General features: G+C 49.8%; 5 protein-coding genes across 5 annotated transcripts; 2 read left to right on the top strand and 3 right to left on the bottom strand.

The window, feature by feature from the left end:
• Positions 1-2,364: 2,364 nt before the first annotated feature.
• FTJAE_3047 (uncharacterized protein) lies at positions 2,365-2,672 on the top strand (the record flags this gene model as incomplete). Its single annotated transcript, XM_037349303.1, has 2 exons — positions 2,365-2,397; positions 2,460-2,672. 2 exons carry the CDS (start codon positions 2,365-2,367, stop codon positions 2,670-2,672), a joined length of 246 nt encoding a protein of 81 aa, XP_037209834.1.
• A 2,665-nt stretch (positions 2,673-5,337) lies between these two features.
• FTJAE_3046 (uncharacterized protein) lies at positions 5,338-6,036 on the bottom strand (the record flags this gene model as incomplete). Its single annotated transcript, XM_037349302.1, has 3 exons — positions 5,338-5,540; positions 5,593-5,733; positions 5,793-6,036. The coding sequence occupies 3 exons, from the start codon at positions 6,034-6,036 to the stop codon at positions 5,338-5,340; spliced, it is 588 nt and encodes a 195-aa protein (XP_037209833.1).
• A 5,813-nt stretch (positions 6,037-11,849) lies between these two features.
• Positions 11,850-12,275, bottom strand: FTJAE_3045 (uncharacterized protein; the record flags this gene model as incomplete). Its single annotated transcript, XM_037349301.1, has 1 exon — positions 11,850-12,275. The coding sequence occupies one exon, from the start codon at positions 12,273-12,275 to the stop codon at positions 11,850-11,852; it is 426 nt and encodes a 141-aa protein (XP_037209832.1).
• A 2,418-nt stretch (positions 12,276-14,693) lies between these two features.
• FTJAE_3044 (uncharacterized protein) lies at positions 14,694-16,406 on the bottom strand (the record flags this gene model as incomplete). The annotated part of the gene is made up of 1 exon (XM_037349300.1): positions 14,694-16,406. One exon carries the CDS (start codon positions 16,404-16,406, stop codon positions 14,694-14,696), a length of 1,713 nt encoding a protein of 570 aa, XP_037209831.1.
• A 456-nt stretch (positions 16,407-16,862) lies between these two features.
• FTJAE_3043 (uncharacterized protein) lies at positions 16,863-17,621 on the top strand (the record flags this gene model as incomplete). The annotated part of the gene is made up of 1 exon (XM_037349299.1): positions 16,863-17,621. The coding sequence occupies one exon, from the start codon at positions 16,863-16,865 to the stop codon at positions 17,619-17,621; it is 759 nt and encodes a 252-aa protein (XP_037209830.1).
• Between the last annotated feature and the right edge of the window lie 204 nt (positions 17,622-17,825).

Below are 17,825 nucleotides of genomic sequence, written 5' to 3'. Positions count from 1 at the left end.
AGTTATCAGAGGAGGGTACTTCATCAAGCAGAATCCCAGAAGAGACTGAAGAAGCCAATCAATCCACATCAAGCAGACAAAGGCGTGGTCGATCTCGTAGCCCACTGGCTCACCGTCCCGACGAATTTCCCTTCCGCCTTCGCTCCCGCCTCCGATCGCCACATTTGAATGAGTCTAATCAAGATTCCCGCCCTCTCGAGCAGCGCCGAAGCTCTTCCCACGCATTCACTTCAAGTCGACACTCGAATCCCGACAATCAAGGACGTCACTCCCAAAGGGTCGACAGCGACAATACGTCACCGGCACGCCAGACACATGGGGACAATGCCTACTCCTCGATCAGAGGTAGTTATATGCCTGAGGGTAGTGAGCTTACGCGGAGTCAAGCATTGTCTCCAGACGAGATCGGAGAAGTCCGAAGGGAGCTGAACAGACTCGGCAAACAACTCCGCGCCGGCGAGACTGAGAGAGATCGTCTGATTGAACAAGTCAGTTCTCAGCAAGCTGAGACTCATAATCTCCTCAACCACCGGCATGCCGACGCCATTGAGGCTTTAAAGGGTGATTATGAGGATAAACTCGATACCTTGAGATCTGAGCATGCCGAAGCCATTGCTACTTTGAAGTCGGAGCATGCCGAAGCCGTTGCGACGTTAAAGTCTGAGCATGCCACGACTATTGCATCTTTGAAGACCGAGATTTGTAATCAACTCCAGGCAGTAATGTCTTCTTCATTGCAGTAAGCAGGCAGGTCTCATCAAAAGTCTGCAGGAGGAAAACGAGAGCCTCAGAGGGACAGCTCAGGCGTCTCCCTCCCAAGTGCGTTCACCAACTCCTGTTGAGACATCGGCCCAGCCTAGCGCCCCTGAGCACCTTGAGTCATCTGAGGATTCTAAGACACTATCAAGTATCTTTTCGAGGCGGCCAGAAGGAGTGTCATTTCCGCTGGGTCTACAACGACCAGTAGTCAGAATTACCGCGAGTGTTGACGGCAGGCATTGGAGACTGGGCGGTTACCTAGTTTTGGTGTTTTACTGTGCAATCGCATGTAGTTAATCTTGAAAGCCGATCAAGTTCCTATAATTACGTCAAGGTGCCAAGAAAGCGTTCAATCCCAACTCCAGGCCCAATGTTGATTGATACCTAAAGCTTAAAACGCCTCAGCGAGACATATCAAGCCACCACACCGAAAACCACTATTTAAGTTTAGCTTTTGGAAGGCAATATACCTCGATAAAGATAAGCCTCCCAATTAAAAGCAGAATAATATGCTTTTGTAATGACGCAACTAGTAACCTTATTGACAGCTGTTGAGGTATAAGAAGCCGTCCTGGTCGCTTATTGCTAGAGCAGAAGAAATTCTCATACAAAAGAAAAACCACAAAAACCACAAAAATGCCACTTCTGAGCTGTCAATCCCAATGTTCAAAGGTGAGTCACATCACTAAAGGAATATAGGCAACAGGCCAGCCCCTCAGGTGCGATGATACCAACTGAAAAGCCGGCCCAACTGCTTTTCCCAAGCAGACCCCATCCCTTCACTCAGGTCATCCAGTGGCTTCTGAGAGGGACGGAGCTTGAGTGCCAACAAGTGGACACTGCCATCTGCTTCACCACCTTACCTAATCAAACAGACCGTAAAAAAAAGAAAAGAAAAATATCAGGCCTCGAACCCTTGCACGCGAGAAAATTTCAGCAAAATAATAGTCCCCCGCTGCAAGACAGGACCCAAGATCAGCAGGGACTCGAAGGTGATAACAATGGATTGCTTTGGCCCCCTTATATAGCTTTGCCGCTGTAGTGGCCATTATTGCCTTTGTTCCTTCTCGACTTCAGTAAAGATCGGCCATCTGATCATTAAATGGGATAGGAAATAGATAACAGGCGCAATACATAAAAACACAAGAATAATCTCAAGCAATTGATCATAACTTGCAAAGACAAGGCCACAGCACAGGTGCAGATGTAAAGTGAGAAAACTCCACGTGAGTCACTCTTGTAACCTTGTTGGACCGAAATGGGATAGTCACAGGCGATGGTAAATAACCCAGCTCTTGTCGGGTAATGCAATTCACCTATACCTCTATGGATCTGACCGATGTTATGATACGGCTTCTACTGTCTGTCGCTGCCACGGATCAACAAGCTAGAGCTTGGACAATCCACATGATCAAGGTTATTCAACCCAGGTCTCTATAATACAATTCCAGTCCAAGAAATATGTGTTTCTACATCCTCTTCCTTCACCTTACTAAACTTGGTGCCATCCCAAACTTTGATCTCAGCACCCAGGTATGCCCCAGAGAGATCGTATATCTTTGCCAATTTTATATCGAGACAAACAGCCAAATCAATGTCATCACCATGGACAATCGATCGGTCTCGGGCTTTGCTCGAGTAAGAATTCGTCCCTCGAATAGGTTCAACCGCTGACACAAATCAATAGTTCCAGTCACCAGCTTCATCACTGTGCATTCACCGAAGCGGTCGATCCTCAAGTTCGACAGGCTCACAGCCGGCCGGCCGTTAGCAGACAGATCCCTGCCCGCGGAGCTCACCGTGCGGCGACGGCCTGTCATGAGGAGATCCGAGAACTGAAGGAAAAGCTGGCTTCGGCGATGGAGGAGATCCAGTTCTTCCGACAACAGTTGGACAAATTTAGGGAGCCTTAGATATTGGTATTGTGGGTTGTTTCAGTTGCTTCCCGTCGGAGCAACGTGCCCAGGGGAGGGTGTATGTCATTCAAACAGCTCATCACCTGTCTCGCCTCCAACTTCCTGCACCTTCATCCCTTTGTCCCGTCGCCATTGTTTCGAATGGTCTGAAATTCTCTCGAGCTGCAATATCGAGCCTAACACGGCGCGCCGCGGAAGGCGCTCCAGGTTCAACACCTTCCAATTGACGAACAAAGTTTTATGCTTAAAATTCTGTCCAATATTGAACAGTCTTCTGTCTCAATCCGGTAATGTGGTCCAACTGTAAGCCCGAGTTAAGGTCTCCTGCTGAACCAGGTTGGGTCGAAGTTTATGGCCGCCGAATCCGAGAGGCCTTTTTTTACTAGCCCCTTGGTCCACCTTGTCAATGCGACTAGCGCCCAATGCTCCTCGGCATAGTCTGGTGTCGGGCGGTGACTGTTCGTGTGGACTCGGGAGCCTCTTGCGTTGGTCAGACTCGAGCATGCGTGCTGTGGTGATATCGAGCGTCATAAAGTCAGGGAGACTGTATTAGATCTGGTATCGCTATTCGGTCGGGGTAGCCGTAGTCGCTTATCATTATGACTAAAGAAATCATGATATCATCATGTATAGACAGGCGGTAATGTAGTTCGAGATCTAAGTGTCAAAGGGAGATCATGAACTTGGCCTCGGTAATGACAATCTCGGCATCAATCTTACAACAGATGTCACAGAAGGGATATCGGTAAGGTCTCGGAGAATTGGCGCTCGTCGTGCATGTCGACTTTCATATCGGTGATCTTGTAGCATTATCCTTGCATCTACCCGGCTAACTGCGTCGTAGGGAACATGTGAAACCCGATCGACCTTGCTTGGTGAAACCGACTCAAACTTCTCAACGACAGGCTTCCCGAGAAGGATGTGCTCCTGGCAATGATCATGGTGCATTACGCGGCTCGAGATCTGGGGATATTGGACTCGTTATCTGTCGACGTGTTCGTGGTAGAGGTGCAGGTATTGGGGTATCGACCTTCATAGAAGACTCGCTAGAGTAAGCACTGTACAGGAACTATCAATAAGTCAGTCTATCAGTCAGATCGCAGTCATATATATCTAGGAGTCTTAAGACTTTCATAGGGCAGTGAACTATATGTCTGTTCAAGAACCTACCTTGGAGATGAACAGTAGGGTAAACTCAAAGCAGAACATGCCAAATCAATGCAACCGACATTTGCCTACCGCTCGCCCCAACGAGGGCGCGTACATGTCAGGAGTTGGCAAAGTCGCGAAGAATGAATGCTGGATAGGGTTCCCCAGTCGGAATGTTGTTGTTCGGGATTGCTGCACCGCAAAACGTGGTGCTTAACCTTATAGGCCGCTGTCATCCATAGATAGATAGCTGGGATTGGAATAGCCGTCTCAATAGGTGGGGAAGTCCGCAGACTGTTTCAGAAGGCGTATCGACCTGGAATCTGTTTCCAGTAATCGCAATTGGCGAGTGAATTTAGTTGGTCACAGATTCTGGATGCTAAGGTAGCGAGGCCGGGGCGCAGATGAAGCAGACCGAGAGACGGCCAAATTGACGGTTGACCCGGCACTGCGAGGTTGGCGTGCATGGATGAGCACATCTGATGTTGTGCGACAGACAAGGGTCTGAATGTCGTGTGAGTCCAAAAGGGAGAGCTCGAACTTGGCAAAGGGCTGTGCGTTCGTGGTCACAATCTGTACTGAAGGTTGCTTCCAAATGTCCAGAGTATACAACCGTGATAGCTGAGCGTGTCTCCTTCGAATGGTGTTGAAAGCTCTTTGACTGGAAGTGACAGGCATCAGGGGAGGGGTTCAATTCGATCCCAAATAAGTGATGGATCGGCACTATGTGTCAAATTTTAGCATGTCTGGACGGCGTGGCGTTGTTACTTTTGCAAGCTTACCAGATGTTCACAAGTGGGGTTCCACGTTGCAGGGGCATGACAGTCGTGAGGTGGAAGTGAAACTATCATCAAGAGGTCGGGATGTGATGAGGATATACAAACGGGATGATCGAGCGAAGCTGAGATCGTTGATGTGGTCGAATGGTGAGGTTGAGCCGAGTGTGTCGTTGAGCCCGAAGCTTGGACTTCATGAGCTGATTCACCCATTGGCAGACAAGTGGCTGGCGTCTCTGCGGGGGTCCAAGAGCTTCTCACGAGTGCGCTGAAACGCAAGGGGGACTCAGACGAGTTTGGATCGAGGCAGCCTGAAAGGGCAAAAGAACTTTTGACGTCAAGCTGGAGAAGGGTAGAAAATGGTCTCAAGTTTTCACAGGATACAGTAAGATCGATTAGGCCTTTTCATCAGGTAGAAACGATGTGATCATCCTTCTGGCCTTCCCTCGGACAGAAACTCATCAAATAAGCCTGCATCCCGCGCCCACTTGACTGCCATCTTGAAATATCCTCCAACTTGTCGAAGACGGTTCTTGCAACATGTCTTGAAATATCCTCCAATTTATCGAAGACATTTCTTGTAGGCCTCGCAATGACACGAATGCGAAAGTAGCGATATTGTACCAGCTGAAATTCTAGCAATGCCTCGCCATCACTGCTGTAAGAGCAACAGTATCCGGCTGACTTGGACGGAGATTTTGGTCGTGTGATCTTGATCCCGAGGATGTCGACGGACCCTAGACCATGGCGGCCTCGTTGGTGCGATGGACGGTGCGACCCCTGCCATCCCGGTCGAGGACACCAGTGGCGACGGCCGGATACAGCAATGAGAGTCTTGTGTATGAAGAGCAAGGCAGGGTCGGCCTTGTTGGTGCGATGAACGGTGTGACCCCTGCTATCCGGTTGAGGACACCAGTGACAACAGTGGGATGATCACTGCCTTTGAAACTCTATTAGTATGATATCTCTATAGGACAGATGGTTCGACTTACCAGGACCCTGGGTAGACAGCTGGACAACAGAAGTAGCGCCCGACTGCTGCATAGCGCGCATCGCAAACTCGTGGACGACGGAACCATCGCTGGCCACGCCGGCAAAGCTACCACCGTGGGTGGGGTGGTGGTGAAGTTGCTCTCGTTGGAAGGCATGACAGCGTGTGTGATGTGAGCCATCAGCTGTGGGAACTATCAACTCAAAATAACACTCTTATAAGGCATGATAGCGGTAGTGGTAGTGTTGATTGAAGAGAATAAAGGGCTTGGAAGGCGAAGAGACCAGCAGAGATTTGCGAAGTTTGTGTATCGACGGTCAAAATATCGGACCATCAGATTGAAGATGAGGATGACAAGAGCAGCAAGGTCTGGAGAACCCTGCCAAGAAAGCTCCTCGATGACTGCTGTTTGGAGGACAATGTGCAGAGTTGAGAGGCGACGCATCTTGAACAAAGACAGTTGCAAGCGTGCCTTGACGATGGCTGACGCGTGAGAACCATGTGGGTCAAAACAAACGAATCTGGGGAAGTGGAGAGTCTCCACAATTTAGGGGATACAGGGTAGAAAAGCTCACACCTCTGACATTATATCATTAACAAAAAAGACATTTCCTCACTGACGAAACGCGATATCGGTTGGGTAAATAGTCTCATTGAATTTACCGATTTATTCTGAGGCTTTTGATATAGAGTTTGTATTCCTAGCTGCCGTATTGACGATTTGGCGCAAAATGCTCACTTTGACTCCAAACCCGGACAAAACACTATTAGATCAAACATGGTTCAATGAGCAAGACTGTTGTTTGAAATTCATCAAAGCACCATGATATCTTAGAGATAGATACAGGTAGATCGGGATTGAAATTTTGCACAGCAATATTTATCAAAATCGATCAGATGCCTCCAATGCCGACCAGCGCAATAATGTCGCCTTCTGAAAGACTCCCAGAGATAACTGCACGCGTTTTCTGGCGCCACTAAGCAATCAGCACGAGCCTTGGTAGTCATGGTGTGACGGATGTCATGTATCAAGTAGGATATCTATGCCGATTTACATTCGCCAAGTTACAAAGCGCCTCAAGCGCTTTGGGCTACGAGGTTCTTGACAGGCATAGTTCATTTCGACTGTCTCTAGCATCAGCAGGTCACAATCACAACCGACTTCAAGAAAGAAGCCAACACATTCTCAAAACCCCCCCTGGAACTTCATTCACAGACCAATTCCGCTCTTGTACCTCCGCCCGACAACCACTTCATGACCCTAAAATTCCCTTACGTCTCATTCAAAGCGCAGCACAACTGTCGATCAAATGCACCACCTGCTGGACCCGACGCTAGGCGAGGTGAAGCCCTCCTGCGGCCACTCTCCAGCTGTAGTGAGCCATCTCGGGCCATCGACCAAAACCTGACATTCCTCGAACGTTCGCTTGAAAAGACAAGGAGATGATAATGACGGGAGACGTGACGAGTGACAAAGAAGCCAAAGGCCAAGTTGGCCGTCTCTTCTTGAAGACCAATCGGCATCCGGCATACCAGTGTTTTCGCCCAAGGATTGACGGGGCATCATGGGCGCAAGGCACCGTCGCAACAGTTTCAAGAGGGTCACGATTATCTCAAACAGTACACCATTGAGCAAATACGAGTAAGAGTAGGGACCTCCGCCTTTCGAGACTCTGAGAACCCGGTGTGATCAGAAGGAACCCTCCATCAAACAACTGAGCTGCCGGTCGAGGGGACCAGGACGACTATGCACTGAACCAGATCACGAACCAAGTCCCAATAAGCGAGCCACGTCGGACACGTTTGTCGAAAGGCAAGGCGCGGTCTCGGTTGACATGTTTCATACATCCGAAACAACTGCACACTGTCACTTTATATTCAGGGGTACGCCGGCAGCACACAAGCTTGTTTCGGCCTTCAAAGGACGCCAAGGTGGTCTTTGTTCGTTATCCGCTTGTATGCACTCGTTATTGAAGTTTCCAGTTGCTTGTAAAGAGGCACTTGTAAGATAGGAGTTCAGGTGGACTAAGAATTGTGTGTTGAGGGGGTTGTAGCTGAAGGCTGCAATATAGTCTGAGTTGATATTACTACCAAAATATAGATACATATTGAGCTACACAAACAGCAAATGAAGCTTAGAATATCGTGATAAGACAGGGTAGGTCATCTGAGTGAGGCTTGTGATATGGTGTATTGTTTCCTGTTACTCAGCAGTCGTACCACTTGGCGGGAAACAACCCGAAGCAGACAATCCAGAGCCAGACTAGGTAGAGGGCACCAAATTCACCCGACAAGTCTAGGGATGAGTGATCTAGAGCCTTGGTATCCCCGAACATCTGGAAAAACTGTCTTGCCAGCAATCCGGCCCTTCGTTTCGTGACCTTTATAGCCCTGGGGCATTCTTTGTTGCTCGTCGTGATGAGGCTCGGGGGTCCATCGGTCGTTGCGTCGGTATGGGAATTTGCGGAGGCGATAGCAAGGAATCTGCTTGAGGTAATTGGTATTAGCTACATGAACAGGACGACGTTCATCAATCTCACCGATGGGGGACAGTGAGTCCTCATGCCGCGGTCGCTGTAATCTCGGCCAATGGTAGTAACTGTCTCGATGGCGATCGCCTGGCGATTACGTCTTGACAGCTCAAAAGCTTTTTGGCCACTGCAGTAACTCAACTTCGGAGGCTTGAAGGACTCGACTCAGGAAAAGCAAGTTCTTGTGAATTCGACAGAATGCTGCAACCTCGGCATGCCCAGGACCAATTGTCGTAAAGAGGCAATCCATGTTCGCCGAGATCTTGAGAAAGACTGAGACCGACGAGAACTCTGCAATTGGGCCGAGGATACCGCAGCCACTCTGGGACTGGGGTCCAAAGCTGAGTATGGGAGGCCCCAAACGGGTCCTGACTGTGGTTTGGCGGTGGAGTTGTGAGCTGTCTGGATCAAGAACGAGATGTGCTTCCGTTTTTGCGGTAGTTGGGAAAGTGTATCGGATGGGCATCATATCAATATTTTGTTTTCGTAAATGGGCTGAAACGCTGATGGGATTTGAGGGTTGCTATCTTTGATCCAATCGATGCCACGTCCTTGTGTGGCATTGCCGGGTACATTGAGGGTAGAGTAAATATTAATCGAATGTTCGTGAAAGTCGAGGCAGTATGAAAAATACCGTCTCGACCCAGAGACTACTTCCGATGAAAAGAAATGTACAAAGCTGAGGCACTCCAGATGTCCGTAGATCTCGAGCCAAGGATCAAGCACTGTGCATACAGTTAGGAAAGGAAATCAGTTGGTCCTGGAGCACATTACCCATGATGGTGCTTGCTTGCCAGCGCATTCACCTTTGGATTCGAGATTTATGGTCAAAACTTCTGGCAATGCTCAAGAGCCCAAGCCGCAACTCTGGAGCACCCAAGCGAAACAGAAGGGGGAAGTCCGATCCCGCTCAAGCGACAGCATCCGGAATCTATACAAGCGAGATGAACGGTCGACCGCTAAAGGGGGTGCGAGAGGATGAGATGGAAGAAATGTCGAGGGCATGGTTTCGGAGTATGGAGATCGTGCTGGTGGACATCAGTGGTGGGTTTACCAGAAGCGAAATCGAAGGAAGCGCAAAATGGCTCGGAGGTCAGGGAAATGAGGAGATTATACTTTCCAGGGAGACTCAATACATGCATCCGTAGATGAAAGTATCGTTCATGTAGGCTGGGATGATCGAAAGTAAGAGATTTGTTGAGCTTGTGTTGAGGATGGTTTCGTAAATCGACAAGAATCTGGCAGCAGGGATTGCACGGCACCTCCAAACATCAGCACCTCTTTCAGCACAGCCGCATTCTTCGATCCATTGCCCGAGGGATGAAAGCCTGTGTGTTTGATGGTTGTGACGTGTGTTCTTCGTAGCCCCAATGGACAGCGCTCATCGCGAGTCAGTCTAGTGACACCTTATTGATGAGATCTCCACCTGCGAGTTATCCGTCGTGCCTCTCAGATATCCGATCGACCGTCTCAAAACATCGGCTTCCATACATCTTGTCTCTCTGTTGCCGGTGCCATGGTGACGGAGCTCTTGCGAGTTTGGTGAGTCGCACCAGAGTGATCTTGCTGTGATGGAAGTGGGAGCGGACCATCACCAGCCGGACAGGTGTCCACGAAACTGTAATGATAACTGCCTTGTGACGCGGTGGAGGGTGTCTCTGTGGCAGCAAGGTGATGCACGCCACGAAGAACCCTGTCGTCTCTACTCCGAGATTTGTGTATACTGACGTTACAATCGGAGGATTCCCATTGACTCGGCGATGTCGGAAAGCAGCAGCTTCTATGTTGGGTCGAAGTTGAGTTGATCTTGGGGTGGTCTCAATAATAGAGAGGGTATTGGGGAGAGGTGACGATCCTTGGCTTTGTGATGGCGAGTGTGCAGGTTTCACGCGATATCGCCTACATATCGAAAGCCGTGTCAATTTCAGTCCAGTAGGCAAGTTCCAATCATCTTCACACACCTCCTGAGGCCCAAGATCCCTTCCCTGCTGCGGATTTCCTGGCCTGAGACGGTGACGCAAGACGTGCGACATGGTACTGCTACCGCTCGGTTTGATTGTAATCGTAAAAAGCAGAGTCTAACGGGTGAAGACTGATTCTTTCATTGTGCCGCCACGATGCCCTCAGAGGCTGAATTCTCTAAGGCTGTTGACTCGCTTGGCTGGCCAGTTCCACGAGAACAAAGACCGCAGAAATCTTGGTCGCGTGGCGTCGAGCGTGGAACGCTGGGATAATCTTGGAGATGGCGAAGTTGTCATTAGAAATATGTACCGATAGAAGCCTGTTCTGGTAGCATAGTCCATGGCTTGCTGTTGTGGAGGATCCGGTGACTGGGGTGGCCGACCAAGATGGCTACTGATTTCGGTGGAGCGGGCCTTAACCTGAGCCTCAACGTAAAATGCCGATATTTAACCGAGTCAGCCTGCATGGCGACGGAGGCCATCCGAGGGATGCAAGCGCGAAAGGTTTTGAAACGCTTGAGCAATAATGAGTCCCGATTTCCTCCTTCATTGAGCTGCATCAGTCCTAAGTCCCATTGTCCGAGTAGATATGCCTTTCCTGATCCGGAAACGATTGTCTTCGTGCCGATTCAACCGTGTAATGCTCAAGACGTTTGCGGTGCCTGTTCAACAGCCACAGGGTTAAGCTCAACCTTCTTCTCTGACCCATGAACCCTTTGACCTGCCTGGTTTACATATACAAGTTGACAACAGCGATATTGTCTTATCTCCCATTGCCAGTGTCTCATCCCTCTGTCCTGTCGCCATGGTCTGAATCGTCCGAAACTCTGGAGACCGCAAGGTCAACACTGGAACGACATGGCCGAGGAAGGTGCTTCAGCGTGGACACCTGCCAACACGCAAACAAGGTTTTATGCTTAAAAACCTGTCCAATAGTGACCAGTAACCTGTCCCAATTGGGAAACGTGAATCAACGTTGATCCAACGACATGGTCCCGCACCACTCTCGGAAGCCGACCTCTATTGCGCTTGTGGGGGAGATTGGGTCATTGCTAGTGACGATTCCATTTCTTTCTTGCAGTATGCTTGTATCCTGAGACAAAGCTCGCGCCGGTGTGAGTCCGAGTCAACGGTTAAGGATAGGCGTAGACGCTGGGGATTGAATGGGCTGATCTTGATAGTTGTCGTGGGATGCAGAGTCTGATGGGGAAAGGATCGTGCTGATGAGGATCACCGGGGAAAGACAAACATCTGACTGAGGGTGTCCTTTCGGCTGGAATAGCTCAGGAACCTAAAGTAAAGTCTCGAAGCATGGTCTCGCCTGTAATAGCACTGAGATCGCTGGAGCCCCTCGGGTCAGTCGACATAACCGGAGGAGAGATTGGTGCCCCCCCAATGTACGCGCGTTACCTCCCAAGAAGAATACCGTACGATCAAGTTCCTTTGGCGGAGGCGTCAAGATTACACTAATCTGAGCCACATAGGCTTACGCCAGGAAAGGGGCGGGCTACTAATTTCATCCAAGTACCCCAGAGTGTCGCTGGGATGGGGTATATGAGGTACCCAGGATAATTTCAAGATGTAATACGTCTGAGATGGAGGTTATCCAGAGTCACCATAGTGTCATGGAATAACAAAGGAATTTGCTGAGCATGGGCACGTGTGATATTAAGGGCTCCTAGACTTTGCCGTGAGATTGTCTCCTTTGATCATCATATTCCACCCAACTCCAGGATGTGTGCCGTCCTTATTTGACTATCCCCGACCTAGTTTGCAGTACCCTTGGGCTCATCCTCGTTATCATCCGTTCCTGCGCCGGAAGTGGTTGAGGCCTCCCAAATCTCATCACTGTCGATGTCCATGAGTCGCGCGCTAATAGTTTTTGAGGCCACTTCCTCATAGCCATCAGGCATTTGTACAATGGGAAAAGTGGTAGCCTCAGATTCTCCATCATCGTCCAAATGCGCGCTCGCAACGGCCGAGGACTCTAGACGCCCGGTGTCTGCATCGCTGGCGCCACAATTTCCAGGCAATCCGTTTTGAATGATGGATGCGATGTCGGCAAGCTTCTTGGCATCGCCTCTCGCTTTGGTCTCGAGGGCCGCATAGCGGGCTTTCATCTCTCGTAGTTCTGCTTCAAGCTCCTCGATACGGTCGAGGAGGGCGCGCTCTTTGACTTCACGAGAAGCCATCGCGACTGGCTGATTATGATGTCAGCAGCTATTCCATAAACTTCCGGTGAACTTACGATTTCGCTTGGTCTGGAGAAAGGTTGAATGGTTTCAGTCGTGAAAGGTTGAAGGCAGAGGGTGAGCAGATGACAATTACGGAGTGGAAGGGAAAAATGTGGGTTTAGCACGATTGATTCGCTTAGCTATCAGTCACCAAAAGCCGAGCTGGACGTTGCAGCCGCCTACGGAGTACAGTACCTAGATACCGATGCCGCGCTAACCGGCCCACTATCCCGATTGCTCCCGCGATGTAAAAAGCTGCTCCTGGGATAAACATCCTGTATAATTTCAACATTTCCACCGTACGACCTCTGTATATCTTTCCTCTCTCAGTGTCTTGCAACACATATAAATTGCACAAAAGTTTGCCGCCTTTTGAAGGAAGTCCGTCTGCTCAAAAGCCTGGGATCAAGACAATTATCCCCAGCGTCGGCCATCTGCTCTGAAAAAGATAATGCCGCTCTCGTTCAACCCCTGTCCGTCAGCGCCCTCAATTGCCAATTGATTCATTCCTAAGCTTGCAAATAATGAATGAATGTCAATGTCCACTCGAGAGATGTCAAGGCTATTGTCAATTGTAGTTTTCTATGATTTAGAGGCATAACTGCAGATATAAAAGTGAATATCTAGGGTACAGTCACATCGACAGGGACTAAACCCTGTACTCTTTAGCGTTGAGTCGTTTGCCCAATTGAGACAGTACATGCCCTATCATTGGTCGCTTTCCAGCTTAAAACATGTCCGCGGGTTACGACGATCAAAGTAATGCATCCACAAGACGCTACCGCAAAGCCATGTCGTGCCTAGTGATGTTCCAGTTGTACTTGTGGATCACCACTTACACAGTACGCAAGACGGAACACTCGCATCCTGGGAATTGCAATGTAATTGTCAAACCATGTCACCGAGGTCGGCCCCAGCCTAGTGGCGATTGAATGTTGCCGCTGTAAAGTGTTTCGGGAACAGCGTTGTCAACTATGATATGTTCAGTGACGAGGTCCGAGAAGCGGGGAATGTTGGTAGAGACCGTCGCTTGGGACAGACTTGAGTGGGCGCTGTATGCCAGCACTTACATGGCCTCTTAAAGGACTGGATGAGACGGTGGTTCACACTGCAACAAATGATGAACGCCTTAAGAAGCTAGGAAATCGACGCTGAAAGACTGAGGCGGCGAAGGGCAAAAGTTGCAAACGATTTCATCTTGGTCAATTGTATTCGTTATTTTTCGTATCACAATGATCATGTTTATAAGCAGCCTAGGCTGTTGGCAGGCGGTTAGCAGATTCAGTTAGCACTTCAGTTCAGAGCGGGGCCTGAGCCGCCGAAGGGATGCGTAGGGGAGACATGCACCTGATGGTGGTGTGGGTCCTGGGCCTTTCTTCTCCTGTGCAGCCATCTTGGGTCTCGTGTCTCACAATACCTTGGCGTTCCCACTGTACCTTTAGGCACCTCGACCACTAAATCCACTGTAACGCGAAAATGCTTCCCCTCCCTCCAACGTCACTCAAAAAGCTCAGTAAACATGAAGAAAACCACGTCTAGAACTGTTTGACCTGGGAAAAGCTCCTTGAATGCAGAGCTGGAAAAGGTAAAGACTATAACGAACGAGCTTACTGGGGAGTTTAAGAGGCTTAAAGCTGCAAAAGCCTTTATAGAGCGGGGGAGACAGATCGTGGAGACAGAGAACAAGTTGCTAGAGGCTAAAATTCGGTACCAAGATGAGGTTATCGAATGTCTTAGAGGGGCACGTCCGCGCAATTATCTGTTGTAGATGCTGCTACAGCGACGGTACGTAGTGGTAACCACCTCTCGACATGCAGTGGATTAGTGCTCCTTAGTCTTATCTTTGGGCTATCCTATTAAGCGGGCCACATTAATAGTGAAAGCTGAATATTGAAGCGTACTATGATATGTTGATTTGCAATCCTGAATTGGCTAAAGGTCGAAACTTTTGTTAGACTGCCTTACTATATAACGAATTCTACTGCTTTTTGTAAATGTTATGAAGTTGGCACTGTCAGTCATCTGCCAAGGCGAACGAACGTCCCGAATTAAATATTGATTCAATCAAGCTTAAATGTAGTCATTGATTCTATTTGCGGCTGTGGGTGCCATCCTCTCTCTGTCCCTATCCCATCTCCATAGACGATGAAACCTTAGTAGTCCTGGCTTAAGGTTCGTTCAACCGCACGCCCAGAGTTCCGGAGTTCGTTCAGCTTAGACTCGTCGCAGCGATCGAGGCAAATGAAGAATTCGGTGTTTCCATGCTCCCGCTGAATCATTTCAATCAACAGATTCACATCGTCGATCGAGTTGGTCTTGCACCACATTCCATTGTGCTCCTCCATGGGTTGATCATCGGCCACCTCTTCCGACAATTTAACATCGTCGAGGGGTGGTGCCCAGATCAGGGCTTTGGGGAGCGATATCAGAGACTGTGGCGGTGACTTGGGGAGGACTGGGGCTTTCCTCCTGTCCCTGCACATTATCATCTCGAGTGGGCGCCTCCTTGGCTTTACGCAGCTCACTCAATTCAGACTGCACACTATCGAGCTGCGTCTTCACATTGAGCATGAAATCCCTTTGCTCTTTCTGGCCATCCAGTACGAGTTTGTACAGCTTGGCATTTTCTTGCTTCAGCGATCTGATCTCTGAAGCCATTTCCTCTTCCTGGAAAGATGGATACACCGAGGGTGCACGACGCCTCGGGGATCGCAGTGAAGAGAGAACAGGGCCACGCGAACGAAGCACATTCAATCTGGAAGTACTCTGTGGGGATTCCTCGGGAGGCATGTCGAAACCGAAATCGTCTTCCAAGTCATCACCCGTAAAGTCATCCTCGTCGTTGCGCTCGGGCGGTTGAGGAATAAACTCATCTTCCCTCTCGGAATCATCCTCGACAATTTGACGACGACGAAGCCCTCGGGGTTGATGAGCTATTTCTGGCTCAGACTCGTTGTCTTCACCATCACGAGTATGAACCGAGTCCTGCGAGGCAATGTCTTCATCATCCCTGGACGGTAATGAAGAGTCTGACTCACTGGTTCGATTGACGACTCTCACATGTCTAAAAACGCTCTTCCAAGCAATCTCATAGACAAGTGGGAGGTCCTTCATTGCGGGCAACTCAGCACCTGATTTCTCCGCCTTCCAAGCTTGGGAAGCCTCTTTGACGCTGTAGTTCCACTGAGGCCCGAGTTCTGTGGAATCTAGGGCAGCCGTAAGAAGACTCAAATCGCGGATCGAGACTGGTAAGACCGGAAGGCCAAGCATGCTCAGAAAGTCTTCTTTAGGCTTGGCTTCAGTTTGTTTAGAGGCGAGATCACCGATTTGGAAGAATAGATCTGACCACTCACCAGGTGACTCTCCGCGCTCCAAAATACGATCCCTTTCCGATACATGCATTTCATGATACGAGCAGGGTAAGCTGACTTGGGCCTCATCGCAGCGCTCAACTTCGCTGTACACGTAGTCAAGAGCTGGACAAGGCTTGTTCAGTCGGCCAGTCCATAGACGGTCATCGCCGAGGCGACAGATGACTGTCCATTGCAGGGCCGTGGCAAAGAGATCTGTGTCTGACTCCCAGAATGGATGTACCATGAGGGCCGTGAAGTCGTCACAGAATGTCTTGTTGTAGATCCATCTGTTTCCGCAGCCGTTGTTTGATACTGGGTAGTACCGAAGGCTATGGTATGGAGACAAGATCTGGATTGGTGTTGACTTGAACAGTCTAAGGCATACCTTGAACATTGTCAACAGCGCAGAATGTTGTGACTTTTTGAACCCCCCCATGGAATTGGCCCTTTGACCACACCGCTCCCATTGAGCATCAATCGCCTCATCATCTTCGGCATCCCAGCCAGAATCAACGCGCCACGAGATGATTTCGCGGTAAAACGCGTCCACATCGTCGCCCGTCTTTTTCAGAGCCGGATACTTTTTGACCAATCTCCTGGCTTGCACCCGGTTCATGGCAGTTGAGGGACCTTGCGAAGTCTGGTCTGCCTTTCTTGGCCGACCTTTCCTCTTGGCAGGAGGCTCATCCTCATGACGGCTCGGGGCGCGTCTCTCGCTGCTTCGCGCGTCGCTCATCTTGTGTTGTTGTTGATTTTGTAGTTGCGCAATGACAAGACGTGAGAGATAGCGCCTGTCAATAGAGCCAGGGGCTTTCAGTTGCCGAGCCTTGTATTATATAGCGTGAGAACTGAACGAAGCTGATCTAGTCAGATGAATAGAGGGCCTGGGTCTTCTTTGTAGCCAGATGGTAGATACACTTCACAAGCAATGCGGGAGTACACAATTTACCGAACATATACTTGTCTCTTTTGATGAAGTGAACAACTCGTTCTGTTCCAAGAAGTCCTGTGAGTGGATCGCTAACAAAGCAAGCTGAGCTTGGGCCACCTAAGGTCATATTTTGGCGTGATGCTCTAGTCTCCATCTCTTCGCTCATCCTTAACCACCACACTCACTTTCTAGTAGGTACTGAAACCCAACGACTCAACTATTGATCTTGTGGAAGCTAATACGTCAAGAACATCTTTCAACATGAGCCAGCAGATCGGCAACTCAGAACCTGCCAGCCAACTTGGCCACAGTCAACCCTCGTCATCCAGCGCGAACCGTACTCGTCGTCGTCGTCAAGACTCTCGCCATATGCCATATGCGCGTAACAGCCATGACCACCCTTCCCGTCCAGGCCCCAACAGGGCAGCTTTCCGACCCCAAGACTCAACTATGGCTTCTGATCGACAACCCACGAGACAGGGCCCTAGCCCAGCCATCATACCGTGCAGGAATCTTGCCCCAGTAGATCTCCACCCCCCCAGCTCGCCTGAAGACCAGGATGATCGTCACAGGGAACCTAGTCGCGTCAGCCACGTCAATCGCGGTTTGGAAACGGATCAGCACGGTACGGCTCATATCGACCTGCCTCCGACATACAATGAGGCTGTCTCTCAGTCTCGAGAGCATGCTCAGCGGGAACCTTCCGTTCGACCAGGATTTCACGCCCCAACTGAAGCCATTTCCGGCCAGGGACGAGCTACGGACGGTATCAGACATCTACGCCAAGAAAATGCTGATCTACGCAAGAAGCTCGACGACAACACCCGGGATCTACAACGCCAAATCAACAACCTCAAAATGGAGCAGGTCTTTGCTATTACAGCTTTGAGGGATGCCACGACAGAACAGGCCCGCACTATTGCGTACTTGAAAGAGGTCACGACAGAGCAGGCCCATCTTATCGATGACCTGAAGGCCAGGCTGGAGACTCGCGAGACGGATGGTCCAAGATTCTCATAGCGCCAAACTTGAACCTGAACAGTCTGAAACCGACAGCAAACCCAAGGAGCAGGCAGGTGTCCGCAACGACTGATAGCGCAATCAGGCGGGATCCAGCTGCAGAAACAGCAGACTGAAAGGCTGTGAGATAAGAGGCTTGGTTCGCTCAGCCACAGAGCAGTGATTTCAGCAAGGCATCACACAAATGAAGGAATCCAGCAGATG

Source organism: Fusarium tjaetaba (genome assembly GCF_013396195.1).
Source record: "Fusarium tjaetaba strain NRRL 66243 chromosome Unknown NRRL66243_c0000061, whole genome shotgun sequence".
NCBI classification, from domain to species: Eukaryota; Fungi; Ascomycota; class Sordariomycetes; order Hypocreales; family Nectriaceae; genus Fusarium; species Fusarium tjaetaba.
This window is presented reverse-complemented; position numbering and strand designations above follow the sequence as displayed.